Source organism: Furipterus horrens, unplaced genomic scaffold, assembly GCF_987537825.1.
Source record: "Furipterus horrens unplaced genomic scaffold, mFurHor1.1.pri manual_scaffold_2, whole genome shotgun sequence".
NCBI lineage: Eukaryota > Metazoa > Chordata > Mammalia > Chiroptera > Furipteridae > Furipterus > Furipterus horrens.
Window position 1 is genome coordinate 91163576 of NW_028327172.1, and position 27994 is coordinate 91191569.

At 42.3% G+C, this 27994-nt stretch overlaps 1 protein-coding gene and 1 long non-coding RNA gene across 16 annotated transcripts in view; one reads left to right on the forward strand and one right to left on the reverse strand.

Annotated features, from left to right (window-relative positions):
• The window catches only part of POU2F3 (POU class 2 homeobox 3), a 111201-nt gene that overhangs the window by 68037 nt on the left and 15170 nt on the right, over positions 1-27994 (forward strand). For 12 of the 15 annotated variants that reach the window (XM_090266130.1, XM_090266135.1, XM_090266121.1 and 9 more), the window contains 7 exons: positions 15644-15748; positions 16948-17050; positions 19256-19338; positions 22722-22904; positions 23339-23480; positions 25556-25692; positions 27819-27980. In XM_090266130.1, coding sequence (XP_090122256.1) covers positions 15644-15748; positions 16948-17050; positions 19256-19338; positions 22722-22904; positions 23339-23480; positions 25556-25692; positions 27819-27980 — 915 coding nt within the window. The remainder of the gene's footprint in view (positions 1-15643; positions 15749-16947; positions 17051-19255; positions 19339-22721; positions 22905-23338; positions 23481-25555; positions 25693-27818; positions 27981-27994) is intronic. The other 3 variants (XM_090266129.1, XM_090266134.1, XM_090266122.1) reach the window with 2 other exon arrangements.
• On the reverse strand, positions 637-8597 carry LOC150019087 (uncharacterized). The gene is made up of 3 exons (XR_016509237.1): positions 8499-8597; positions 8250-8364; positions 637-988 (listed from the first exon to the last, which is right to left on the reverse strand). It is a non-coding gene; the product is annotated as an uncharacterized LOC150019087 (long non-coding RNA).

Below are 27994 nucleotides of genomic sequence, written 5' to 3' on the forward strand. Positions count from 1 at the left end.
CTCAGAGAAGGTTGCCAGGTAAAGGGTGGGGTGAAGAAGGGTTCCCACCCAGAAGGTTCCCCTGGCCCCCTGAGAAGCACCTCCCTGGGCCTGTGCGTGAGAAGGATGCAAGAAGAAGAGGAGTGTTTTCCTCTGTGCATGCCTGCAGGGCGGGGCGTGGAACCTGGCTTTCCCATTGCCTCTCCTCCCCCCAGTCAGAGGGCTGTCAAGGCAGCTCTAATAACCAGGAGATTCTACTTCTCTTAGAATCACAGCTGCTGCTGAAAATAAACTTTTTCCACATTAAGAAAGTAAAGCCCAAGAGTGGCTTTGGAGGCCACTCTTTGGGCTCAGAAACTGTTTCTATGTACCTTCTTTGTGAACCAGATTATTTCTCATTTCATGTCCCTCTCTGAGGGACTTCATTAAGCTAATAGGCTTTTCCTCTCTCAATAGCTGTGTAAAGTGGGTGTTATTATTCTCATTTGGAAAATAAAGGAACTAAGGCTCAAAACAGTAAAGTGACTTGAATTAAGTGGCAGAGGTAAGATTTACTCAATTTCTCTTTATTCAGTGCCTACCTGATAATAAGCACTGTATTCATTGCTGGTCTGTTGTCTCCAAATCCAATTTATTCCACTAATTCCAGCTGCCCTCACCAATCCCCTATAGCCCCTTGGACCTCTGATGCTTGTGTACAGATCAAGATGCCCCTCTCTCTCCCCTATGTGGCCACTAAAAGCACTTTGGCTCCCATACCTCAAGGATCCTTGGTTTTGCTTTTCTTTCTTGGCAGGTCATCCTCAGGGATGGCATCTTCTAATATTTTCTCTACAGACCTCATTGGTATGGACTGCTGCAGGGTGTCCCTGGTTTTAAGGTTGCAGGTAACAGTGTAGTGGTCAGAAGTCCAGCTCTGTCATACCATAGACCTGGATGTGCATTTGGTTCTACCAATAGGAGCTGTGTAACCTCATCTCTCACTGTGTCCAAGCCTTCGTTTCTGCCTCTGTAAATTGGGGAGAAATAATAGGATCAACCTTATAGTGTTCTTGGGGAATTAAATGAGATCTTGAATGTAAAGTATTTGGGACATAGTACTCAATCAACATGAGTTACTATTGCTATTGCAACAATATTGATTCTAGCTCCCCATTTCACATCAGCCTGGCTCCAGTCTTAGAAATATTGTACATAAATCAAAGTTTTATAAGCTAAGTTTTATTTTTCTTTACCATGAGAGCCTGCTATTTAAATGAATATTAGACTGAATCTCTTCAAAGAACAAAGAATGCCTTTTATGTTCAGTTAGAGCCAAAGATCATCTATATGGTTTGCTTAAAGTAAGTTATATAGTAATTTGCTTCCCCCGGTGTTATCTTCTCAAAGAAAGTGTGTTATCCTAACAAGGACATTTAAAATTTTTAGCCCATCGCTGTAGATGGGCTCATCTGAGGGCTTGGAAATATAGGCCACTTATATAACTAGTAAACTGAAGTCTGGAAAGATTAAAAGATCCAGTCAGTAGGGATGAGTGTTGATTCCTGCGGGGGCCAGTGGTGGAGTACTTCTGTGTCTCTTGCTCTGGGTTGGGTTAACAGGAAGAATCAGTTGTTAGAGCAAGTGTCACCAGGCCAAAAAAAGTTGACACCACTCTGCCTGGAGTGGGAGGCAATGAGTTGCCCAAAGGCAAGGAGTCTAGTTCTCTCTTCCTCTCTGACCTGAACCAGAACCAACTTCCTTTCTGAGGATTTGGTGCTTCCCCTTACACTAAACCCAACAGCACAGAAGGCAGCTTCTTGGCTAGTGTAGCACTGGCCAGACTCTGGCCTTGCCCAAGAGCCTGGGAGGGACAGACATTTTTCTGGCATTAAGCAAGGTGACAGGACCTGGGATGTGGGACTTTATCTAAGAATTGGGAACTTGGCAAAATTCCAGCATTCTTAGGGTGGGCTGCCACATTCTGCTCAGGTAGACCTTTCAGGGAACAGGATCTGGGGGTCCAACTTCACAAAAAGCCTCTAGGTCCCCTCTTTCTAAGGTCCTAAGGACTCTCAAGCACCACCTGGGTGCTTGTAAGAAGCAATGAGAATCCTCTTTGAAATGATGAGGCGTCTGAAGGTAGGAAGGTACAGAGGAATAGACAGCCATCTTAATTCTGTTTTTAATAAGCCCTGGCACCAGCCTCCACTCCCGCCCTTACTCCTCATCTTCATGTCTTTCTAAATTCAGCTCCAATGTCTTGTTCTCCAGGTAGCCCATTGGGACCATCCCCTCCACCTTCTTCACCTTGACAGGCTTCTGCTGTGTGTGTGTCTGCCTCTCCCACCAGACTGTGAAATACTTGAGGAAAGAACCTATATTTTATTATAATAGTGCAGCAGTGCCTGGCATAGAGTAAACTTTCAATCAGTGTTTCCTAAACAAATGGATTGATGGGTAGTTGGAATGAACCTATTCACCTACCTACCCTCCCTCCATTCTGGGTGTCCATCTCTTGGCTTTGCAGGGTCTTCTGTTCTTTATACTGCTCTACTCCCTGTTGTCTTTCTCTCAGCCAGTGATCCACACTCATCTCCTTTCCCAGGAAGATGAGCTTGTTTGGCTATGCAAATAGAGTGTGCAGTGGGCTCCATCCAGTCAGCTTGGGTAAATATTTCCCAACCCCGCCACTTCTGGCTAAGACATGGGAGCTGTTAGCTGAGGCATCTCAGCTGTTTGCTCAGTGGTTGCTAGGTGTTGGGGCCTACTCTCTATGGATCCAGGGTCTGCATGTAGTACTCAGACCAATCCAGTTTTCAAAATTCTTTGAGGTTGGGAGTTCAGTAGCAAGCTACTCATTGAAACCAAGAGACAGGCACCTTAGGGAGAAATGTAGCATTTCTGGGGCTGTCATGTTTGGCCATTTAAATGGAAACAGTGTGATTGTGGGTATCCAGTGACACCTGATATCATTATGACTTTACTGTTCATAAATTATGGAGACAAATTTGAGTTGAGCCTCTAAGCCTGGTGAGAGTCAGAGACATAGACTCATAGGGCTGAAGGATCCCTTCGATCATCTGTCCTCCTTCCCCAGAGGAGTGCCACAGATCTTTAATGTTTGACACAGGCTTTCTTTTTCCTCCCTTTTATCCTGGGTATTAATACACTATATATTCATAATATAATATATTACTACTAACTTTTTACCAGATGCAGTGACATTTTAAAAGAAGAAAATGTAGCAAAGTTTTATAAATTTTTATATTCAATTTTCATGATCTGAGATTTTGTAATTTTTGGTGTTAAAATGTTAATTGTACATAATGAAATGATAGTCTGAGTAGATAATAGTTACTTTAATATTCTTCTTTGACAAAAAAAACCCTATCAAAACTCTCCCCCAAAAAAGAAAGAAACAAAGAAAAGAAGAAAAGAAGAGAAGAAAATAGAAAAGAAAATTTAAAAGAAAAGATTTATTCATCAGAAACCTCAAAAACCTGGGAACCAGTGATTCTAGTCTAACCTATCTCCTGGGACATGCATTCTACCACTGACACACCTGTCAGGTGGCCTCTGGCCCCAGTTCCTGCCAAAACTCTCCCAGGAATTTCAGACTCATTACCCAGAATGCAGTCTATTACAGGACTGAGTGGGTTACAAAATTAGGCCGTTTTTTTCTCCTAGTAGACTCCTGATTGACCTCCCCATGGTGGTCACTGCCTGTGGCAGCTCCAGGGCCTCAGTCCATCCCCTTCACTTGACAGCCCTTTAATGTTTGAGAAAAGCTATAACAAAATCTTCCTCTTTATATATAAATATCCAGAGTTTCTAAAATGATTTCACATATTAAGTTTTTCATTGCCTTACTTAAAGCAAGTATACACATAATACATGAATACTTTCTGGTTGTTAAAAAAATTTTTAATAATAGGGATTTAAAAGACTAGATCCCTGTTCAGTCTCAGCACCATCCCCAGAAGTAACTCCTCTTATCAGCATATTATCAATGTAGTGTGTGTGTGTGCGTGTGCATGTGTATGTATACATATATGTCTAGAAGACTTCTCTCTCTGCACTCCATGATTATGGGTAAAAATGAAAATGTATAAATGTTTGTGGAGTTTTAAAAATGCATATATGTATATATACAAAGGGGGACCCCCGCAAAAAAACAATTTATTTACAAAAAATTGTGTATTCATTCTTACATGTTTAAACTTCAATCGCCTTCAAAGTACTCTCCATTTGATGCAATACACATATCAAGATACTTTGTCCACTGCTCAAAACAGTTTTTGAACTTATCAATTTTGATGCCTTTTAGCGCTTCTGCCATTTTATTTGTTTGTTTTTGTTTTCCCTTGTCTCTTCCACATCAGCAAAATGTTTTCCTTTGAGGACTTTTTTCATGGGGAAACAAAAAATGTCATTTGGGGCCAAAGGTGAATAGGGAAGGTAGGACCTAGGGGTCTCATGCCTTGTTTCATCAAAAACTGTTGAATACTCAGTGTGGTGTGGGCAGGTGAGCTCATGGATTGAAAGAGTCTTCAAAAAATTCACTGAAGCCAAATGCAGCCTCTCACAACAATGCCAGCTGATACACTGTTATAGATGGGCTCCTAGAACACTCACCTAGTGGAGGAAACCTGGACCACAAGGGGCCCACCCTCTAGGAGATAATTCCAGTTTTTTTGGGTTCCCTGGTCATATGTTTGTGTGTGCATATGTGCCTGTGTGTGTGTGTGTGTGTGTATTACCGTGTGCAACTTTCTTTTTAAGTTTACAAATAAAATTTATAGATTGTTTAGTGGCAGTACATATAGAGTTGTTATTTTTGTTAATGACCATATAATATCCTACTATTGTAATATAATTTTATGTTTCCATTGCTTTATCAATGGACAGCAGGTTGCCCCAGACATGTTTTACCAATACCATGATGAACTCCTTGAACTTGTTTGTGCCATACTGTCTTCTTATATGCATGTGCTTCCATCTGCCAGTCATGCTCTTTAGAATCCACAGTGTAAAATATTCAATGCTCAGCTGACATCAAGCTAGGCTAGAACACAACTGAACCGTTTGTTCATTCATTTACTTACTCATTCAGTAAAGTTTTATTGAGCAAGCTCTATAGCTTAATTGTGACCTGATTCCAGTCATGTCAGGAACAGATAAGATAGTAGTAAGCCTGTCCTCATGTAACTTACATAGTAAAGTAGGGGAACCTCCCTTGTTATCCTGCTTCTGCTAGCAGAGTCTACCCTACAGACTTTTTAGTGATAATTATATCATACTGTCAGCTTACACACTCTTATAGTCAGTTAACACCTCTCCAGTCTTTTTAAATATGAACTGTTGCCTTTACTTGTACAGCTTGTACTTGTTCTTATGTTATTACTTTCTTCCCTTCTATATTTTCAAGCTTTAAAAAAACATTTTGATGTGTTTGTGCAAAGTACTACCTATTTCTGCTCCTCACACAGAGATTTTATAACTACGCGTACTACATCTTCACACAACCTTTGGAAATATCCGTCCTGGATGGCAGTGACTCATTGTTAATCAACCCTATCTCAGCACATATGACCCCATCTTGACCTCTGGGACAATACATACATTCATTATAAAATAATTATAGCATTCACCTGATCTTCATTTCTAGGAAATGTAGTCTAGCTGGTCATGATTTTTTAAGTCAGTGTGATATGACGAACAGAATGTTGATTCTGAATCCAATCAGACCCAAGTTCAAACTCAAGCTCTGCAACTTCCTAGCTATATGGCCTTTGGGAATCACTTGTCTTCTCTGAAACCCAGTTTTCTATATTCTAGGATTGTTGAAAGTATTTATGCATATTCTCCATACATTTAATAAGCACTTTCTAAATGATAGGCATTATGCTCTGTGCTGAGCAGGCATAGTAAGCAACATAAGTCTTCTAGGTAATAAATGTGCAGAATCATCATCTTTATATATGAGACCTAGATAAAAATCAGAAGGTATAAGTAAGGAAACATACACAGGTCTATCCAGAAAGTATCCAGCCATGCCCTATGAAAAAGAGACATTTGTTAAAGAAGATACAAGAAACGTTGTACAGAGCACAATGATGCTTCAGTCCCCTTGCAAGTAGGCACCCTGGGGCCTCACACAGTTCTCCCAGTCGCCAGCAGCTACCTTGTCGTATTTTCCTGAATCTTATCAATGGTCTGAAATCTCTTCCCTTTCAGAGGTGATTTCAGCTTTAGGAAAAGCCAGAAGTCACAGGGCACCAAATCTGGGCTCTGGGAGGCTGAGTCACCTGGTGATTTAATGTTTCACAAAAAAACTGCACAAGAAGTGATGCATGAGCAGGTGTGTTGTGATGAAGCTGCCAATCACCAGTTGCCCATAGCTGCAGCCTTATGAATCATCCGAATAGTTTCCGTGGAGGAATGTTCAAGCTTAATGCAAAATTTGACGCGGATTCAGTACTCCACTCACTCAGTCATTTTGAATGCAATGGCCACACGCTACACATACACACTCAATGGTGTCTACCACCCCCACTGACTAGTACAGTGAAGTCATCATTGTTTATGCATGTGCATTCCAGTCCACTCTCCTTGGCAGCCAGGTTACATCACTATTGTGCAAACCATTCTCTTTATATTAACAATGTTTGGACTTTTTCTGGACAGACCTCGTATATTTTTAGAGAATCCCATAGCTCAAGTTCACTCAGGCTTTTGGTAACAAATTTGTTAAACTGCTCCCCAGCCACAGAAAATTTAGCTTACACTGTCCATTGTGTGGGTTTAACCAACAGGCCTGGAGCCCTGTACCAAGCTAATTAGGGTACTAGGATAGACAGAAATTAAACCAGAGGGCAAGCCATTGTTACAGAAAAATATAGAGCTTCTTCAATGCCTCACTTATCCTAAGAGACAGCAGCTTTGCTTACTTAGAACACAGCTGAGGATTAGAAGGAAGCAAAATGAAACCTCAAGCCAAGCCCTTTCAGAGAGCCTTAAATTTTTATTTTAGAAAGAGTTGTAATGAGCTTACTTATGTGTTTTTTCAAGTCCTTAGCAAATAAAAGCTGCAAATTTGAGGTGGAGTAGGTGTCTGCTAGAACCAAGATTTAAAAAATAAGAAAACAAAAAAAACCTGGTTGTGAGGAAGAAGTAACCTGGAAAAAATAGCTGGGAAAAAAAAAAAGTGCCCTGACTGGTATGGCTCAGTGGATAGAATGTTGACCTGCGAACCAAAGGGTCACTGGTTCAGTTCCCAATCAGGGCACATGCCTGGGTTGCAGGCTGGGTCCCCAGTTGGGGGTGCATGAGAGGCAACCACACATTGATGTTTCTCCCTCTCTTTCTTGCTCCCTTCCCCTCTCTCTAAAAATAAATAAATAAAATTTTTAAAAGAAATAAAAGCAGTTTAGGGCCATAGTCAACTGAGGCCAAACACTTCAGTATCCCCAAAGGAGCTATGCTTTTAAAAGGAGTTCACAGTTATGACTTGAGTCATTGACTTAATTATCTTTCAAGTACTCTTTAAAGGGAAAATAGTTCTGTTTATAATACCTTTTAGCAAGATCTCTATTCAAAATGAAACCAATACATAGATATCCAAAACTAAAACAAAGTCTTTGAAAATACACTTATTTGGGAAGGCTTACTCAGAAAATCCTAGGAATCTGAAAGATGTGTTGAATTTTAAATAAGATGACTTAGGTCCAAATCATAGTTATCCCACTAACCAGCCATGTACCTTGGATAAATCTCCTACCTTTTGTGAATCTTGCTTTCCTTCACTATAAAATAGTAATAACATTATCTGCCTTTTCAATATCATAGGAATATTCTGAAAATGAACCAAAATGATGTGTCTGAAAGTGCTTTGTAAACTGTAGAACATCATGAAAGTATATGTGAGATCTGCAGGCCAGACCCAAGTGTTGCTTGCTGAAAGAAGCACCTCAAGATACAGTGAGAGAATGAGTTGGATTCCCAGTTATTACCTTTAAAAAATACACATGCATATATGCACAAACTATACATATATGCATATATGCATAAATGTGTTTGTTTACTTAGATAATGTATCCCTAAATGTCTCAAGACATCCCTTCACCAGACAAAAGAACACTACCACCTTGTAAACTAAAAAGTTCTATACACATATATAAAATTTTCAGTGTTTACTATTTTTTAATCTTAGTTTTTCTTTTTTAAAATGAATAATTAGCTTTAAAAAATTTAATATTGCAGAAAAATGTGATTTAGAACATAAGTACCTTCTAGAACCTGAATGCCATCCACTCCATCTGTCATTAACACTCTGGTTGACTGTAGTCTTTCAGATTCTCTTCTGTGTCCTTTCAGTTGTGCAGGCATTTCCACAGAGAATTCCTAAAATAATGAGTCCTTTGTCATAAAGAATAAACCATCAGGGGTGGAAATACATTTTCTATCCAAAAAGCTCTTCGTCTTCTCAGCTCCATTCTTGTTCTTTTGGATTTAGGCATGTGTTCACCAGTTCTTACCTAGACTATTGCAATAAACAGCCGTTTACAGTTGTACTCTCTTCAAATCCATATTTCACGCAGCTGTTAGCATAATTGAACTAAACAAAAAAATCTCACCATGCTATTCCCCTTTACTCTAGTTATACTTGGCTCCTGGAGTCTAGTCCAAAGTCCTTTCCATGACACACAAGCCTCTGTCATTAAGCCCTGGCTCCTGGCCCACCAGGCCTTTCCCACCCCAGGCTGTAGCACTGCTGAGCTGCTTGGTTCTCCTAAACATGAAGTGCTGTTTTACTCTCTGTGACTTTGAACAAGCTGCTCCTATTTCCTGGCATGCCCGTTTTTGCCTTCTCCTGGGCTGCTCAGGACTTTTCTTTTGTGAAGCTTTCCGTATTTCATTCTCCTTTCTCTAGATATCCTCTACCCTGACAAAGTGAATCACAACTTTTCCTTGCTATGACTGTACATACTTCTGATTAAAGTATTGCACTGTAAGTGATTGTATTTTTTATCAGCCATCTCCTAATTAATCTGTGAAGTTTCTATTCATCTTTGTGTTCCTAGTTTTTCTTGGTATACAACAGGTGCATACTAAATGTTGAACTAAAATGAACTGGGAAGGAGAGCTTTATGAGGGAGGAAACCTGTGTTTAAAGGATGTCACATGAAAGAATGTCTACCCCACTGCTGTCAGAACTGACCTGGTATCAGAGGGCTTTAAGAGATGCCTTACTTTGAGATGCCACAAGAATACAAGAGATAAGGACCTCAGTCTTACTAGAAGACTCTTCTTAAAGATGAAAATTACCAGAGAAAACCATTTACTTGTATTTATATCCAATACTCAGACTTTTAGGGATAGGCTTCCAGGTCACAAGCAGGCACCCAGGAAACATCAAAGAGAATTCCAGTCAGACTTGTTGCAAACTTGACTTTCAGTAAATGTAGGTCCCACATACATGTGAAAGTTCCAGTCTACATTGGTCACTAAGTGTACACTACACATGATAACATGGGACAAAGATGAGAAATGTCTGTCAATAAGTACATTTCTGGGTGGGAAATTCTGGAGGTGGGGAGCTCAGTGTGATTACTTCACAAACTGGTATAGGCAGAAGAGGGGAGGGATTGGAGGCCAAAGACCCAAGTAGAATGTCAGGCCCTGCTCCTCCTGGCTGTGTGACAGTGAGCATATTAATTAAATTTTCCTTGTCTTGGTTCCTACATCTGTAAAAACAGTTTGATAAGATCATTACCCTTATTGAATTATCATCAAGAATAAATGTCAATACATTTGAAGGTGCTTTTTAACCTCTAAAGTACTAAAATATATTACTTCCTCTCTTGAGCTGATGCTCATAAAACTAACCTGTGTACTGCTTCACAACCACAAGTTGGTGGTGTGTGTGTGTGTGTGGAGGATGAGCAGTGTATCTGCCCTTCCTTTCATTCATTTCTTTTGAAAATTTTCATTAATAAAATATACACTGAGACAGGAATTTCATGCCATGACTGAGTCTTTTTTTCTCCTCCCTCCCTATCTTCCTCATAATGAGGGAGGGAAAGAGCAAATATCAAAGCCCTGGAGTTAATGGGTACATGTGAGAGTCAAGGCTAAGTACATTATATTATCATATCAACTAGATGTATGTTTTGTTTGTATCTAAACCTTGCCCTGTATAGTAATTGAAAACTTTGAGTGGGGACTTTTCTTTTTACTGAGATTAAATCTCATTAGAACAATAGGATTAGGATTACTACTGAGTTATTACAGAAGCCCAAGTGATAGAAATAGAAAGTAGAACCAGACCACACAGTACAATGGAGTGGGCTGCATTCTAGGTGGGGAGTTAGGAGACACGACCTAACTGGCCCTGACTTGATCTCCAGGCCTGGCTTGGCTGCAATACCTGCTGTGTTGTCCCAAGCATATTGTTTCCCCTCTCTGGTCTTCAGGAGTCATAGCCGTGAAACTCACCTTTTTGACCAGGTGATATCTACATTTCCTTCCAGTTCTAATGTGGAAGAAAGGGAATCAACACTTGTTGAGTATCTGCCATACACCTGGCACTATGTACTCTAAACTACCTTAAGAGTCTATGATTCTATGATTTCATCACACACAGTAAGTGAAAGTTAGCTTTATGTAGAAGAACTATGTACAGTTAGGCTTGGATTGAAATCTCATTTCTACTATTTATCAGCAGTGTGACTTTAAGCAAGTTTTCTGACATTTCCAAACCTCAGTCTTTTTATCTGTAAAATAAGTCTAGTACAACAAACATATTTATATGCTCACAAGTCTGCTCCCACTCTCTCTTTAATACATTATAGATTTCTCAAGTAGATTCTATCTAGTCTATTTTCCTCCTAATGTGGAGGAATAACCAAGGCCTACAGAAATGAGTATAACAACATTAGATCATGCAACTAGTTAAAAGCAGGAATGGAATTTGAAGTCAGGTCTCCTGGTTGATTTTGAGCTTTGTGCTTGTTTCCTGTGTGCCTACTTTAAAAAAAAAAAATTATCCCTTGCTCTGAAGTCCTTCAATGATAGGCAGCCCAGGTATACGCAGAAGAACCCAATGAGATGACAAACTGCATTTACACATCAGACCCTTCCCAAGAATAGCCACTGGGCTCAGAAACAGTTTTCAGAACTTGATTCAAAGACCATGATCAGCATTTGTTCCCCCCACTGTACCTTCTCCTTCCTGCCATTTTACTTATTTGGGCGCAGAACAGCCCTCTGTGAGGGAAGATCAGCAGTTCCTCCCTAGGCAGTCTGATTCAAAGGGTATCGGGATCAAACAAGAGAACTCCCACCACTTCAGCTACCAACTGCAGGGGATGCTGCTGGCATCTCAGGAGGGCTGTAAGACAATGCAGTGGTTAAAATTTAAGTCCTGGGTACCATAACATTTTTGAGGATGCATTCTCAATGAGGACCCAACCCCTTACCCAGAGTTTTTAAACTTGAATCCATGGACTTATATGACAGAGGGAGAAGAAACTTCCATGAGCTTAAAATGTTTCTTTGTTTGTTTTCACACGTACTGAAGCCAAAGCGTTAAATGGCACGACTGAGAAGCCTGTTTCATGTCAAGAGTAGGTACAAGCAGGAAAAACAAGGATGTCTTTTTTGGAAAGTTTCTTTTCAGGAGGTAGCAACTTCAAGTGGCCCCAGCCTCCTAAGGAGCCATTCATTTATTAAAGGGCCCCATGTCTCCTGTCTTGCATCATTCCTTTGTCTAGAAGTTTGGTGCTGTCAGGGAGAAGATCCCAGGGTGCATGGGCAAAGGTGTGTGTAGGCTGGTCTGTCATAGGTCTGAACAGAGATCAGGGACTGGATGAGGCCATCTCCCCAGGCACTTTCAGAGGCTTCTAAAGAGGCAGACTCCTTAATCAATAGCTAAGAGCCCTGGAGAGAGGAGAGTCCCCCCAGATGAAAATACAGTCAATATCTCTTGGGGGACGTTCAGCCTTATTCACCTGAGATGAGTTACCTGCATCCCCACTCCACCACTTGGAATATATTTTTAGGATATTTTCATGAGCAACATCTTTGCCAACCTTTTATAAATCAGTTACAAAACAGAAACTGTTCCTCACTACTAGGCAGAAATGTAGAAGGGGGGAGAAAGAAAAAAATCTTGCCTGTAATTGAAGGCAGGTTGAGAGATGTTCATGCTTTGAAATTCTCCTTCTTGTGAAATGTTTATGAAACATTTTCCACAAGCGAGTTATGCAACTGGAACAACAGCTTTGATCATTTTCATCACCAGTGATATATTCATTAGTGTTGGTCTGTTTTTCCCTTAGAGAGGGTCATGTGAAAATGTCATGGAGGGGTAAGGATGAGCACCCCAGTCTCCCCATGCTCCGTTGCATGACCCCCAAACAGATGGTTAATGAGGAGGTTCACATGTATGTCTGGGCCAGAACAACCTCTTTTCCATCACCTGTGTTCTATTCGCTCTTCCATCCCTGGCAAAAGAGCACCATGGGAGGATCAGAAGACCATTCTCTTGCCAGAGTTTTGCCAGCATTTTGTTATGTAACTTTAGACCCATCAGTGGAGCTCTCTGAGCCTTTCTGAGATGGGAATGTAAACACTCGTCCCCATACCTCCTGGTTGGGAAATGAAGCCAAGTAAAGAAAGTATAAAGGGCTTCCATCTTCTCAGAAGGGGCTCTCTCCTTCCAGAATGAGGCCACTGCTTTCTAAAGCAGGTAATGTCAGGGAGTTCACTTGGATTAGAAAAGAGAGTCACCCCTGATACCTTTTTACCTTCCTGGTCACTGCCCAAACTCAGAATAATACCTTTTGCACAGTGCAGTGGATGGAGAAGATTCTAAGCTAACTAACAGACCTTGTCTAATATATGAACAGCATGATCCATGGCTGTGACAGAGCAGAGCTCTCTGTGGTGGCCCATGTCCCCAGGAATTAGTTCATCCCAAGCAGAGTCTGGAAAAACATTCCATTTATGTGAGAAGAACCACCAAATGGGACCCCGGAGATGATCTTCACAATTCTAGGCAGGCTGTAGGTTTGGTTGGGCTTTCACAAGTATGGGGGAAATTAGGTTTTCATCCAATTTGCCTTCGGTTTCCACATTAGAAGCCAATGGGATTCAACAGAAGTCTCTCTATCTCATCTTCCAGATCCACAGCAACACCCAGTTGCCTGGAAATGCTCCAATCTTTTCCATTAGACAGCTGTGAAAGAGATTTTTTGATGGGAGAGGGAGCTTTATTTCTAAATGTCTTAGTTTCTAAGACACTGAAATCTCAGAATTGTCAGAGAAGTGTGCTAGAGTCAGTAAGAGTTGTTGATGTATCTTCTTCCTTTTTACTACAGCTCTGTTCTTTCTGACACTCACCAACCAAAGAGGAGATTTTAGAACTTATCGTAGAAAAAGAAGTACCCTTTACTGTCTTTCACTTTGGTTTGTTTAGGATTGTCTTTTGAGGGGGAGTGATTACTGTCAGCAACTCACACAACCCAGTGGAGTAATGAATTATGAAAAATGAAAGAATAAACAGTTGGCAAAGAAAAAAACTCAGAAGAATAACACATGGGGCTGTCAAAACACACAAACTAACCCCCAGAGAAATTTTTTTGCAATCAGACACTTTATTTTCTGAATTGATAGGTGGGCAGTGCCCCTAAAAGAGTTTGAAGGACAATTGATCCAGGAAGTAGATGAAAGGGTGACTTTTCTTTTATGATGGCTCTGGTTTCTGAAATAAAGTGCTATAAGAAAACCTGGCACTGATTCTAACAGATAGAGCTCAAGTTGGAGGCAAAGCACATGTTTTCAAGCTCTGTCATAGCTGCACCTCCTTATCTCTCCACTGGGCATAATGAATCTATAAAGGAACCCTGCCATTTGCCTTTGAGCTGGAGTGTGGCCAAACTGCCTGAGGTGGTTCCACTAGCCTGGTTTCAGCTCTAGTGTTCCATGTTCTCTCCCTCCAGCCTGCCTCACGTGTGCCCTCTCTGGGATGACAAATAGAGAAGGGAGATGCGGGGAGGGGAGGGTAGCAAAAAGGCTTTGCTTAAGTAAAATGTCTCAGAGGAAACCTTAAGGTTGTTGGTGGCAGTGGTTTTAAATATGTAGTTTATCATTTATTTCTAGCTTTTGAAAATGTTTCCCTGTAATTTAGACGTGAGAACTCCAATTTGTGGGGGAAGAATTAGAATACCAGGGCTTCTTAGACTCTGATGCCAAGTATGGGTGGAAAGAGCTTGAGGGGCACTGGGGGCAGCAATTGGGGATGTGCTGGAGATCATTCCTGGGTGGCCATGCTTTTTGAGTTTTCAGAAAGCATCACTCTTTGATCCCACTGTGCTTCTTCTTCTCTCTCTCTCCTTTCCTCCTCTGTGTTTTCAAGGCTCCAGAATAGTCTCCTTAGGTGAGAGGAATGATTTGTAAAAACCGTCCCTGCAAGAAGCATCCTCTTACCAATTTCTGCACAACCAGAGCTTCTTGTTGCTGTTTAGATCTGCTTTATCTAAGAACGCCCCAGCAACATGGAGTAGCCCAGTATGCCAAATGCATTATGGAATTGGAATTTATAATTCTATTTTAGAACTGAAAGGTAAAACATCATATAGAATCATATAACAAATGGGAAAATTGAGTTCCATAGAGGCTGAATGATTGCCATTGAGGGTCTCTCCAATGTCTTTTGTAAGGCATGGTCCAGATCCTGTTCTCCTTGCCATATTATATGAACTCAAAGTCACTTAGCTGCCCTACCTCCGTGGACTTCCTGAAAGCTGCTGGAAGGTAGTTGTCCTCAGGGTGCGAGGAGAAGGGCACAAGTAGTGCTTCCTGCCCTGCTCTTAGACACCTGGAAACCCATGAGTGGGTGGTTGGTGCTGTCACTGAAGACTGGTAGAGGGTGTAGAAAGTTTGGAAACCACCACAGTCCCCGCAGGCTGCAACTGCTGCAGTGACTGTGAGAGAGACATGTCCCCACCTGTAGGAAGACAGGCAAGGACAGTCACCAAAGGGGGCCAGCTGCAGAGGCAGCCTTGCATGAAGAGGACAGGGATTTGTGAAAATCAAAGGGGGTTGGAGGGGAAGCTGGTCTTTCATATCAGTGGTTCCCAGACTTTGGGACTTTGTGGACCAAAAAAATTAAAACCAGAACACGTGGGAGAGTGATAAAGGGTTGCCAGTTTTGTACTTTGTAGGGGGGAGGGGACTTTTAAAAATACCATTTAGGATCATCATCATTTCATAAAAGGCATACTAAGATATCCCCCCCAAAAAAACAAGAATATCATCTCAGGTTCAAAATAAAAATTTTAAAGCACTACAATAACTTTTTCTTATTTCAACGAGGAAAAGAATGTATTATGTGTCAGCACAGGCCACAGAATGGTGTTTGTGAATGATGGAGCTAAGTGGAGTCCCCATCTTAAACACTGGTAGTCCAGAGGGCCATTCACCTCTGTCTCCTACCAGCTTTCCTGGCCTGAAGAACACACACAGGCAGGAAAATCAAGCTGCAGTCTAGTAGGCTCAGAGCTAGCTCTTTACTCTTTGGACTTATGACTTATCTCCTGCCTTAATCTTCTCTAAGTTTCCATTTCTGTTGGCCTGGGGAGGCCCAGAACTGATATTCTCCCCCTACCTCCGCTTACAGATTAAAACTGAGGACCTCAATGACTCCCTGCAGCAGACCCTCTCACATAGGCCATGCCACCTGAGTCAAGGACCTGCCATGATGTCCGGAAACCACATGTCTGGGGTAAATGCCAGCCCATGTCAGGGAGCCCTGACATTCTCAGTGGGCCAGTGAGTTTAATTCAAGCCTTTTACAAAATACTTGACTTCTAGACTTGGCACTCAGGAAATCTGTATTGTTCTAAAGAACCTGCTGCAGAGGATGTGAGAAAAAGATTTGAGGCCTGGAGTCTGGGTTGAGGGTGGGGTTACAACACAATCCCAGTTGGGTATAGCTTTTTTCCAATACACTAAGTTTGCAGGTTCAATCCCCAATCAGGGTACATACAAGAATCAACCAATGACTGTATAAATTAGTGGGACAACAAATTGATGTGTGATTCTTTCTCTCTTTCTCCTTCCCTCTATTTAAAAATCAATTTTAAAAATATTTAAGTCCTCTTAAAGGTAAACTCTAGCTGGTTATGTGAAAAGTGAGGTCTCTACATCCCTGCGAGAAAAAGCAGGCAATCTTGCCAAAACAAAAACAAGGAAGAAAAAGACCCCCCTTCTCTGGTCATATTTAAGACTAGAATATGCATCCATTTCTTCACTCCTTCATTCAGCATGTGCTTACCAAGTTTTTATTTGGGTACAGAGCTAACTTCAGCACAGTGAGGGAACAGAGCCTTGGAGATCTTGAGCATCAGAGAACTCCCAGATCCCCCAAGCATTGGGATTGGTATTTCCATTTCCAGGGCTGGTGGGAGAACCCCAGGGAAAAGGGACTTTCTATTTAATCAGATTGGTTTTATTAAGAACTAATAGGTTTCTACCTTCCTCCAGGAAAGGTTCAGGCCCAGAAAATGGCCAAGGCATGGCTTTTAGCATAATAAAATTCCATGACATTTTTTAAAAAAGTAGACAATTTGAATTGCCTGTTATTTTTAGGGTAAACAACTGAGAGAAGGGTAATACTTAGTCTGTACCCTCAGGGTATTTACAGTCTAGCTGGGAGACAGGACTGACACAGAAGTTAAATAACAAGGTCAAGGTTTAAGTGACAGTAGGTTGTAAGGCACTGCTTGGTTGAGCTATAATAATACCAGCATTAACGGAGTAACTCCTGTGTACCAGACACTGGTGATACACAAAGGCATAAGGCAAGATCACTGCTCACAAACTCTCAGAGTCTGAAGACCCATGGGACAGATGGGCAGCGGGCAACTGGAGCTGGCACCCCAGCTTGTAAATTCTGTTATGTGTGTGTCTCCCCACACGCAGGATATGACTCCCCTCCATCCCCTCCAGCAGCTTGTGCTGGTTCCTGGCCACCTACAGTCTGTATCCCAGTTTCTGCTATCTCAAACCCAGCCTGGGCAGCAAGGTAAGAACCCTGGGGTTTTCCTCATTAACCAAGTACAGTAAAGTGCGGCTGCCGCTGCTGCTGCTTATAGGGTGAGAAAGCCCGAATTTTTACATGAGTGAGTGTCTTAGCCCTCTGATATTAAGCAGCTTTTCCACATCAAGGTCTGAGGAAGGGCCCTGTCATTGCACCTCTAGGCTGAGTCTCCTTCTCTGCTTCCCCTTCCCACCTTCCTCCGTTCCATGGCCGGCTGAGACTGAAGGTGCGAGGGTGGTGCAGAACTGGGGCAGTACGAGGAAGGAGTAGCTCCTTGGGAACTGCAGTACAGACAGTCTCAATTCCTTGGAAATCCCTCGGGAAGTTTGATTGTGATTCTATGTGGGTAGAGCAGCAGTGCCACCCACAGGTTTTCAGGTTTTCTTTGGCTGGGAAGTTAACTTCCAGATAACTTGGCCAAAAACAAAAGGATTAGAATATTTAAAACAATAGCTAACATTTCATGAACATGATGTGCCACAAGCTCTGCTGAATAATTTCCTGATTTATTTTTCAAAATAACTTTGTGCAGTGGGTAATCATATTATGCTTTGGGGGACCTATTAGGAAGTTCCAGAACAGTCTGTCTGAAATCCATGCTCTTGGCCATCCACTGTACTACCCTTCCCTTTTCTGTTTCCACTAGGAAGGTCCAAAAGTGATGAAGGAAGTATAAGCTTCAGAATCCAAACAAAATGGAACTGTTTCTTTTGTCTTTCACACCTGCCTAAATTTCAGTCCCTATCCTTAGTGTCTGAGGCATTGTAGACTATTGGTATAATGAAGAATGAAAACATATTTGAACCTTTAAGCATTTATTTTGGCTAAATAATGTATATCATATTCCTGGAATAGAAAAGTGGAGATAACACTTAACTCAGTTTCTTTTTGGAAGATAGTGATGTGAAATTGGCCCAGGCATATAACCAATAAGACCAATGTATAATACAAGGCAAAAACCAACCAAACAAACAAACAAACAGAAGCCCAGTTCAAAATTTGGAGTCAAAAAAAGTCATTGGTAAAAATTGTTAGCTGTGTGTCTTTAGGAAACTTACCTTAACTTCTTTGAGGTTTTATTTCCTCCTCCATACAAATGGAAAAATAGTAAAACTCTACTTCACAAGGTTATTAAGGGTTATTTGAAATAATGCATGTGAAAAGGCTTTGTACCCTTTAAAACACAACATAAATGTTAGATTATAGTTAGTACTCAGGCCGCTGGACTTCCAATCCAGGCTTCTCACCCAATTATTTTAATAAGAAAAAATTAAGACTGACTTTTTTAGCCTGAGGAGCATAAAGGTAAGCATCAGCTGATGCTCTACATCAGTGACCTAAAACACCTTAGGGACTGCAGAGACCCTAAGGCTTTGCTCTATGCTGAGTGATTGGGGTGACCCACCCCATTGTCTGCTTTGGTAGTTGGATGACTCCTCCCTGTAGTGAGAGTGAGAGGGCCTGGCTGTTACCTTTCCTAGAGGAAGGCTACCGTCACGACCACCAACCAGACAGATTCCTTTATGGACAGTTTCCAGGAGAGGGAAGGAGAACGTGATTCTCGGGCAGTGTACTGAGCGGGTAGTGTCCATACCACCAGATAGAGTTTCCAGAGGCTTGGCTTCTGGTATCCCCTTCTCTCTCAGTCCTTCCTCCCAAGCATGAAATGTCCTGCCAAGAGTCTCTGGTCAATGGTTCACTGCCCTTTGGAGCTGTATGGCCCCATCCACTTGTTTTGATGCACTTGCAGATGTGGTGGGGCCTATATAGCTGTCCCAGCTACTTCTGTGGACAAAACAGAAATTCTCAGCTTCAGTTCAGATTTTTAGTATTCACCCTGCATCTTCTTGCCTCTTGGATTTCTCCAGCCCTGGTTATCAGATCCCAGAGCAGATTGTTTTGATCCTCCTCAGCCTTTGCACCACCCCAGGTAGGAGTGCAAGCAGAAAGACTGGCTTGGGTACTGCTGTTTACATCTGTTTATCCCTATGTCTGATTTGCCTCTGCCCGTGTGTGGCAATGCCTGGCAGTACTTGTGAGGAACCTTCCACAGGGCTTGAGGTGGGTTGAGGGACTTGATTAGTTAGTAGAGGGTGATGAGAGTTATCATGGTTCCAAAGTTGCACAGCATGTCTTTCAGATGGCCTGGATTTTATTCATTTGTTTTTTTGTCCCTCCCCTCTCACCCAGGTCTGCAGCCAAATCTTCTCCCCTTTCAACAGCAACAAAGTTCTCTCCTCCTCCCACAGACTGGCCCTGGCCTGGCATCACAGGTAAACAATAGCATTTTTCCTATTTTCTCTAGGAATGCTTCAGCTCTTGGACAGAGTTCAGCTCATTTGTTTCTCCTTAACCCCTTACCAGTGCTCTTACCCCTCTTGGAAGAGGGAGTAGATGGGGATTAGCCCTGTTGGCACATGGGAAAATTAAAGCCACAGCCAGGGAAAATTACTGACCCACTGTCACTGGTGGAGTCAGAATGAGAACCAGAGATATCAGCTCCTAGGTGAGCCTGCTCCATTATGCAGGCACCCTACTCAATCCGCATCTGAACCTAGCATCACTCATCTCAAAACCCAGGGGTGGCAAGGTGATGGCTGGCCTAGCCTGGGTGCTCACAAGCCCCAGGGAAAGACCTGAGTCCCACAGGCCTGATGTCTCAAGACCACAGAGCCAGTGGCTCTTACCTCTGAATCTCACTTAAGACCTATTCTAGACTGTCAGCTGCACTGGGTGTATGTGTGGGTCAGAAGGACTGAGGTCTGCAAAAGGGGCCATTTGGAGAGCTGCTGTAGTTCTACATAGCACCTGTTTTCCAATTAGAAAAAAAGGCACTTCTTTCTCTGGCTAGATGTGGCCTCATGTCAGGGTGTATGGATTGGCAAGAATAGCAGGAACTGTATTGTAGCTGCAACTCTTCCCCTATCTGCACAGTTAACCTGCACAGCTACATGAGGCAGCTGTGCAGAAATGGATGCACAGAAGATTGCAGGGATTCTAATTTCCCTTCTATATGTTAAGATTCTTCATGGATCAGTAAGGGCCCTAGCTTTAGAAGGCTAGAATCCACTAAAGACTTCTGGAAGGAGGATGCCATCTAGTGGCTAACAGAAATGGGGACATGAGTCATATGCTCTTCCACTTCCTTCTGAAAGCTTTCCTCAAGATCAACTCACATCTTATAATATGAGACCCAGGAGAGAAAGTTATTAAGATCATCCTGGACAGTGGTAATAAGGGACTGGCTTAAGGTTATAACAATAAGAATAGAGGGGAAGGTATCAATAAGGAACTGTTTGAGGAAGTTGAATTAATGCAATTTGGTATCTAATTGGATGTGAGAAGGGGAGAGTGAAAGTCTAACAAAGAACTTAATAAGTGTTTATCAGATGAAAGAACAAATAAATTAATGAATAGGAAGGCTCAAAGAAGACTGAGGCTTTGTCTTGAGGGTCTGGTCTATGCCACTCCCTCCCTGCAAAACAGGATCAAACTTATAATGGCTTTGTTTTTTTATTTATTTATTTATTTATATGTTTTTTAATTAATTTATTTTTTTGACAAAAAAATTAATTTGTTTTGGTTTTTTCAATTATAGTTGTCCCACTTTTCCCCCATTGCTCCCCCCAGCCCACCCCTTCTCCCTCAATCATATCACCCCCATTGTCCATGTCCATGAGTCATTTATACACGTTCTTTAACTAAACCCTTCCCTTACTTATCCCCCTTCTCTCCCTCCCTCCTCCCCCCTATTGACTGCTATTCTGTTCCTTGTTCTATTTAGTTCATTTGTTTGTGTTGTTCCTTAGTCTCCTGTATTAGGTGAGATCATATGGTATTTTTCTTTCATTGCCTGGCTTATTTCACTAAGCATAATTCTCTCTAGTTCGATCCATGTTGTCGCAAATGGCAGGAGTTCCTTCTTTCTTTCTGCTACGTAGTATTCCATTGTGTAAATGTACCAGAGCTTTTTAATCCACTCATCTACAGATGGGCACTTAGGCTGATTCCAGCACTTAGCTATTGTAAACAGGGCTGCTATGAACATAGGGGTGCATAAGTTCTTCTGAATTAGGGTTTTAGGATTTTTCGGGTATAATCCTAGCAGTGGAATCACTGGTTCAAAAGGCAGTATTTTTTAGTTTTTTGAGGTAATTCCATACTGTTTTCCATAGTGGCTGCACCAATCTGCATTCCCACCAACAGTGCAGTAGGGTTCCCATTTCTCCACATCCTCACCAGCACTTGTTGTTTGTTGATTTGTTGATGATAGCCATTCTGACTGGTGTAAAATGGTATCTCATTGTGGTTTTTATTTGCATCTCTTTGATGACTAGTGATGTTGAGCATTCTTTCATGTGTCTATGGACCCTCTGTGTATCCTCCTTGGAGAAGTGTTTGTTCAGATCCTTTGCCCATTTTTTAATTGGGTTGTTTGTTTTCTTGATGTTGAGTCGTATTAGCTCTTTATATATTTTGGAAATCAGTCCCCTGTCTGTGATGTCATTGGCAAATATGTTTTCCCATATGGTTGGTTTCCTTTTCATCTTGCTTATGTTTTCTTTTGCTGAGCAGAAACTCTTTAGTTTGATGTAGTCCCATTTGTTTATTTTTTCCCTTTATTTTTCTTGCCTTAGGAGATATAATGGTTTTAAATCATTCTGTTCTAAAAAACCCTTTATTAGGGAAAAGAGTCCTTAACATTTTCCAGGTTCTTTTACCTTCCTCATCATAAGGATTCCTATCTGAATGGTAAGCTGAATATCTTTGATGCCAAAAGGAATAAAGTTAACTCCAGTCTAGGAAAAGAGTATACTGGGAAGGAGAGAGAACAGCGTGGACTTAGGCTACATTGTCCACACAGGCAGTGGCCTCTGCACTGGACACAATGCCTGGACCCCTAGGCCTGGGTTTCATTCCTTATTTGTGGAATGATAAATGTTTCCACCAGTTTAATTTACTCCTAACCCAAATGGGTACAACATGGACCCTAAGTCTGTTTTCCTATGAAAATAAAATAAAGAAACAATTTCTCCTGATAACAAAAAATGAGATCAAGATTCATTTAGATAGCACTGGAATGCCTTTGATTAAAAAAAAAAAAAAAAAAAAAGAAGCCAAAACCAAAACATTCTCATGAAAGAAAATGATGGTTAAGAAAGTAAAATGGCAACACAAGAGTTGAAATTTTATGGAAATTCTATTAATGTAATGAGTCTCGGATGTTCTCTGTTGTTTTCATTTAATGCCTGTTGAACACCTCTTTAAATTTGCTTTGTGGGAAAAAAACAGACAAAGCCTTTTCCTTGTCTCAAGACTTCTTTTTGAAATCTTTGTAAACAACCCTGCAAGCTCACTTTATGGCAGAAAACTGGAAGGAGAAAGATAACTGCTCAGAGTCAGTGAGTCATAGAATAAAACTCGGAAGGCTACCTCCCTGTCCCACACTCTTCCTGTTTCTACCCCAGCTATTCTAGGTATTTGCTATCCTTTCATAGAAACTCCAGTTTCCACTTCCATGCCATTGAAAAAATAGGAATCCAGTGTAGCCAGGGATATGTCATCCTCTGAATGAGCCTATTAGTACAAAATATCAGAAAATGCCATTTGATATGTTGACTATTTGTGAATCTGCTCGGCTTATGCTCCCTTTTAGGCAGTTGGACGCCCTGGGCTGCCAGGATCCTCTTTAGAACCCCACCTAGAAGTGTCCCAGCATCTCCCAGTGCCTAAGCATCTGCCCAGCACTGGAGGGACTGATGAGCCCAGTGACCTGGAGGAGCTGGAGAAGTTTGCCAAGACCTTCAAGCAGAGGCGCATTAAGCTGGGCTTCACACAGGTTTGGTTTTGTGGGAGAAGATGGAAGAAATTGGGTTGAATGAGTGGAAACTGGGCTTCTCAAGTGCAGATTTCAAGAGTAACCTAAGACTTGATGTGTTTGGGACAATCCCATCATGTTCCTGTGTTCGCTGAAAATAGGGCACAGCTGCTGTTGGTAGAGAAAGTGAGGGCATTGCTGGTGGGGGGGGGGGGGGAATAAATGAGAGCCAGACAAGGGGTTAGGCATATAGGCATAGCCCACTCGGAGTCTACAGAGAGAAATAAAACAATTCTCCGTATTAGAGAAGGAAAATACTAGAAAGGAGCCAACGTGATAGGTGAGTGCTTGAAGGTTCACTGGGTACATGACTGCTGCTAGGATGGTGGGGAATGTGGACCAAGAAGAAAAGCAGCCTGTTTCTCAAGTTACTCCCTTTTAATTCCTACTTGCAGGGAGATGTGGGGCTGGCGATGGGAAAGCTGTATGGCAACGACTTCAGCCAGACGACCATCTCACGATTTGAGGCCCTCAATCTAAGCTTCAAGAACATGTGCAAGCTCAAGCCACTGCTGGAGAAGTGGCTGAGTGATGCAGGTAGACCTCAGGGACATAAGGATGGATTATACCCTAGAAAATTCTGCAAGGAAGGGGATAGTGACGATAGTGACTGGTCTGTGATGGGGCTTAGGCAGTCAATACATAATACCTCTTTCTTCTCCTCGTTCTCTGGAATCAATTGAGAAATAAGACACAGGCAAGTGGAGATGAAAATGTCACATTTATTACTCTTAAAGCCCTTTGGAGAACATGGCTTTAAATCTGTGGCCATGAAGACTTGCATCTATTCCCTTAACCCAGACCCACTCAGCATAGACCTTGAGACAGCTGGCCAGAGATAAGGGTTGGGTCTGCAGAGCAGGTACCCTTACCCAGATTGCTGTCTGGAGTAGGTCTAGGTAAGAGGGATAGGGAAGTGGGTTTCCTAAAGTCTCACTGGGAGGAGGAGGCAGTAGACACAACATTAGGTCTTCATCTGGCTAATTCTTGAGTAGATTTTCAGAGGGCAGGGAGTTACTGTGAGCTAGACTGGTCAGGAAAGCCTTACAACAGGAGTGGAGTTTGCTGGAGAATTCAGTTAGGTGTGGTAGCCAGGGAGGGATTCCAGCAGGTCAGGAATGTAAGCTAAGGGACGAATGTTTGGAATAATAAATGGAAGAGTTTGTTTTTAGGGGCAGAGTTTCTCACTTATGGCACTACCAATATCCTGGGCCAGATAATTCTTTGTTGTGGAGAGCTGTGTTACTTAGCAGCATCCTTGGTCTCTAATTAGAAGCCAGTAGCATCCACCCTCAGTTGAGATACCTGAAAATGTCTCCAGACATTGCCAAATACCCCTGGGGGAGTTGTGGTGATACAAAATCACCACTAATTGAGAACCACTGGTATAGCTGAGAAGTGAAGAGCAGAACCAGTGCCAGGGCTGGGCTCTATTCAGTAAATATGTATGAAATAGTGGTTACTGTGGAAATTGTGGGGGACATCCAGGGATATTACCCTCTCAGAAGTCCCTCCACATGGAAACATAGGAGGGGTCAAGGAAGCTCCTTTCCACAGGCTGTCCCTTTCGCAGCTTTTATTGAAGCTTCGAAACCCCGGCTACTGGCTCAGTTGGTTGGAGTGTGTTTCTGTACACCAAAAAGTTGTGGGTTCAATTTCCCAGTTGGGGCAGATACCTAGGTTGCAGGTTTGATCACCCCGGTGGGGGTAAATATAGGAAGCAACTGTTTAATCTCTCTTTCTCTTTGTTTCTCCCTCTCTCCCTCCCTCTCTCTACCACACCCTCCATCAGTGAATGTATCATTGGGTGAGGATTAAAAAAAAAAAAGTATTAAAGTGAGAGATATGATCAAAGGATCTTAGGATCTTTGGGAAAGGACCTTATAGCTAATTTCTAGTGTGATCTAACATATGACACCTGAATCCTCCCTAAGGGATATTCCTGCCTATTGATCAAACAGCCTTAGCTCCAACACTTACATTGGAAAAAAAAATGGCTTCAATAGCAACGTTCTACCACCAAGTGCCATTGCTTTTAGCTCAAAGTGCCAATGTACATTGTATTTGGTGTTCGGGCATACTTACAAAACAGTGGTCCCCAACCTTTTTGGCACCAGAGACTGGCTTTATGGAAGACAATTTTTCCACGGACAGGGGAGGGAGACGGTTTGGGGATGATTCAAGCCCATTACATTCCATTTCACCTCCTGTTGCTCAGCCCTGTTCCTAATAGGCCCAGACCGGTACCAGTTCTGGGCCTGGAGGGTGGGGGACCCCTGTTACAAAACACAGACTCAGGAGTGTTACTGGCAGAAGCTCTGCCTATGCCCACTCATCCACACACATGCTAGGATGATGTTTGGGTGTCCCTAAACCATGGCTGCACGTGCTGGAGGCACTGCTGTGAAAGTCATGAAGGGTCTTTGTCTGAAGCCATTAGGATAAGCAGTATTTTTGGTCTGTCTGGTTCCTCTGGTTGGGAAGAGGGGCCTAGTCCTGATAATACGCTGTATAATTCACCCAGAAGAGTTGCTGGATCTCAGGTCCATTAAGATGGGATCAGCTGTCTATTCCCTTCTTTGAGCTTCCTCTGCTCTTTCACCTTCCAACAGAATCTTCTCCATCAGACCCCTCAGTGAGCACCCCCAGCTCCTACCCAAACCTCAACGAGGTGTTTGGTAGGAAGAGGAAGAAACGCACCAGCATTGAGACCAACATTCGCCTGACTCTGGAGAAGAGATTTCAAGATGTGAGTGGCTCCTCTAGGTGGGAGCAGTGGGCCAACTTGGGTGGATGAGCAGGCACATACAAGGCCCTTGGCATCAACCCTTCAGCACCATATACCTGCTCTGGGAAGGAGTCAGAAAGTAAAGACACACTCGCTCTGCAGTCACTCAGGTGCCTGAGTGAAAGTCTGCCCTTTATCTCAAGTTCCAGGAACTTCTTCCCCTTCTTACCTTGACATCTATTTGGGGCCCATGGTCCCTCTCACTGGAAGATTGAAAGAATGGGATATAGTGTCTCAGAAGAGAGTGTAAATCTATATCCAGTTAAAGAAAAGGGAGCACCGCCAGGGTATTGTATATAAATTATTTATTTTCTATGCATTGCTTTGTATTTTTCAAATTATAAATGTAATAAATGCTTATTGTAAACAATTAGGAAAATACAGGGATGTAGAAAGAAAACAATCATCATTAAATGCCATCTAAATGTACCTTCTATTTCTTTTTCCATGTACATATAATTGTATTATACAACATTTTCTTAAACTTGTAGCAAAAGTATATTCTTGAGCCTGTACGTGGGAGCTAATAATATCAACTATCTGCCCCCATGGGAGCTGGGGAAAAGAAGAAGGAAAATCAGGAATGGTCTAAACAGCTTCTAATCAGGATCCCTTAGGTACCAACCTCCAGAGCCTGCAGATCTACCGTACAGGCCCCTAAAGAAAGTACCTGTGGCCTACTTCAACCTTGCAGTCCCCAGGCCTCCAGAACCGCTGCCCCTCCAGCAGGGTCTGCAGTGCATCTGGTTCAAGGATTGGATGGCTACATAGTGCTGAAAGCATGACAAGAGCTGGTTTTTCCTTCTGATACGGTTTCTCAGAGCAATGACAGTAAGGGAAGGTGTAGGAGGGAGGACAAAGGGCTGCGATCAAAGGTTAGGTAGGTGTGGGAGGGGTCAGAACAAGAGAGTGATATGTACTTCCACAGTCTTCATGGATTCACGTATTTTAGCTTTATCGTTTTCTAGTCTGAGGTAGGACAGGAAGCAATGCCACAAGAGAAATATACCAGATTGAGGCGGATGTGCCTCCCACAACCTAGGCTCGGTTGGAAGTCACTCTATCTAGCAGAGGCTTCATGACCTCGGCGGAACAAACTCTTACCTAGGACACTTTATTATGACCGATGAACAAACTTTTACCCAGGACACTTTATTATGTCTGGGGGAAGGAAGGTGACTGCTCTCTAGTGAAGAACAGCGATTAGACCTTCTTCCCTCATGCCTTTTATTGAGGAGGATACACATGAGAGATACAAGGTCAAGATCCATGAATCATCAATAGTTTGGAGGTGTTAGGGTTACAGTTGACAGTAACAGATTACATGTACCAGTACAGAGGGTACAGTGACTAGTCTGTGTTAGTCAGGGTCTATCAAACATCTTGACGCCACACTGGCATTAGGTGAAGGTTTCATAGATTTCTTGCTAGAGATTGTTTATGTTACATCAATGATAAAGAAAGCAGAGCAAGTTCTAAAGCATAATAAGTATTTTTTAAATCCAATTCCCACGGAAACCCTCTGAGTGGCTTTCAGTTATGTCTCCCGCGCAGCCTTATGTTGAGGCTTAAAGACAGGCACAACCAGAATGCTGGCAGCAGTCATGCTCAGGCCGGGGCCACAATTCCCTAAACCACGAGGAGTGGTTCACTACACCAGATTATGAGGAAAGAACACAGAGGAGAGCATGGGTTCAGGGGATTCTTCTTGTCCCCACGTAACTCACCTATGAATCCTTCTTTTCAGAACTTCTCCTCAAGGAAGGAGTAAGAAAAGAGAACCTATGTCAGGCCCTGGATTTGGCAGTTTACACACATTTTCTCATTTAATCCTCACAATAATCTTTTATGGTAGGCATTGTTATTCTCATTTCTTAATTATAAGACTGAGGCTCAGAGAGGTTAAGAAAATTACTTAAGGACACACAGTAAGTGATAAGCCAGTATTCAATCCTGGGTCTGATTCTACAGCTTTTAATCCATCTAGTTTTCTATCCTATTTCCTTGGAACATCTGTCCCTCACTCCCAATTCTTGACCCTGTTTCTTTCTTCTCCTGACCACCCTCTCCTCTTCCTGTCTCTGTAGAACCCCAAACCTAGCTCAGAGGAGATATCCATGATTGCAGAGCAGCTGTCTATGGAGAAGGAGGTGGTAAGGGTTTGGTTCTGCAACCGACGCCAAAAGGAGAAGCGAATCAATTGTCCTGTAACCACACCCATCAAATCACCCATCTATACTTCCTGTCTGGTGAGTGCCCAGGA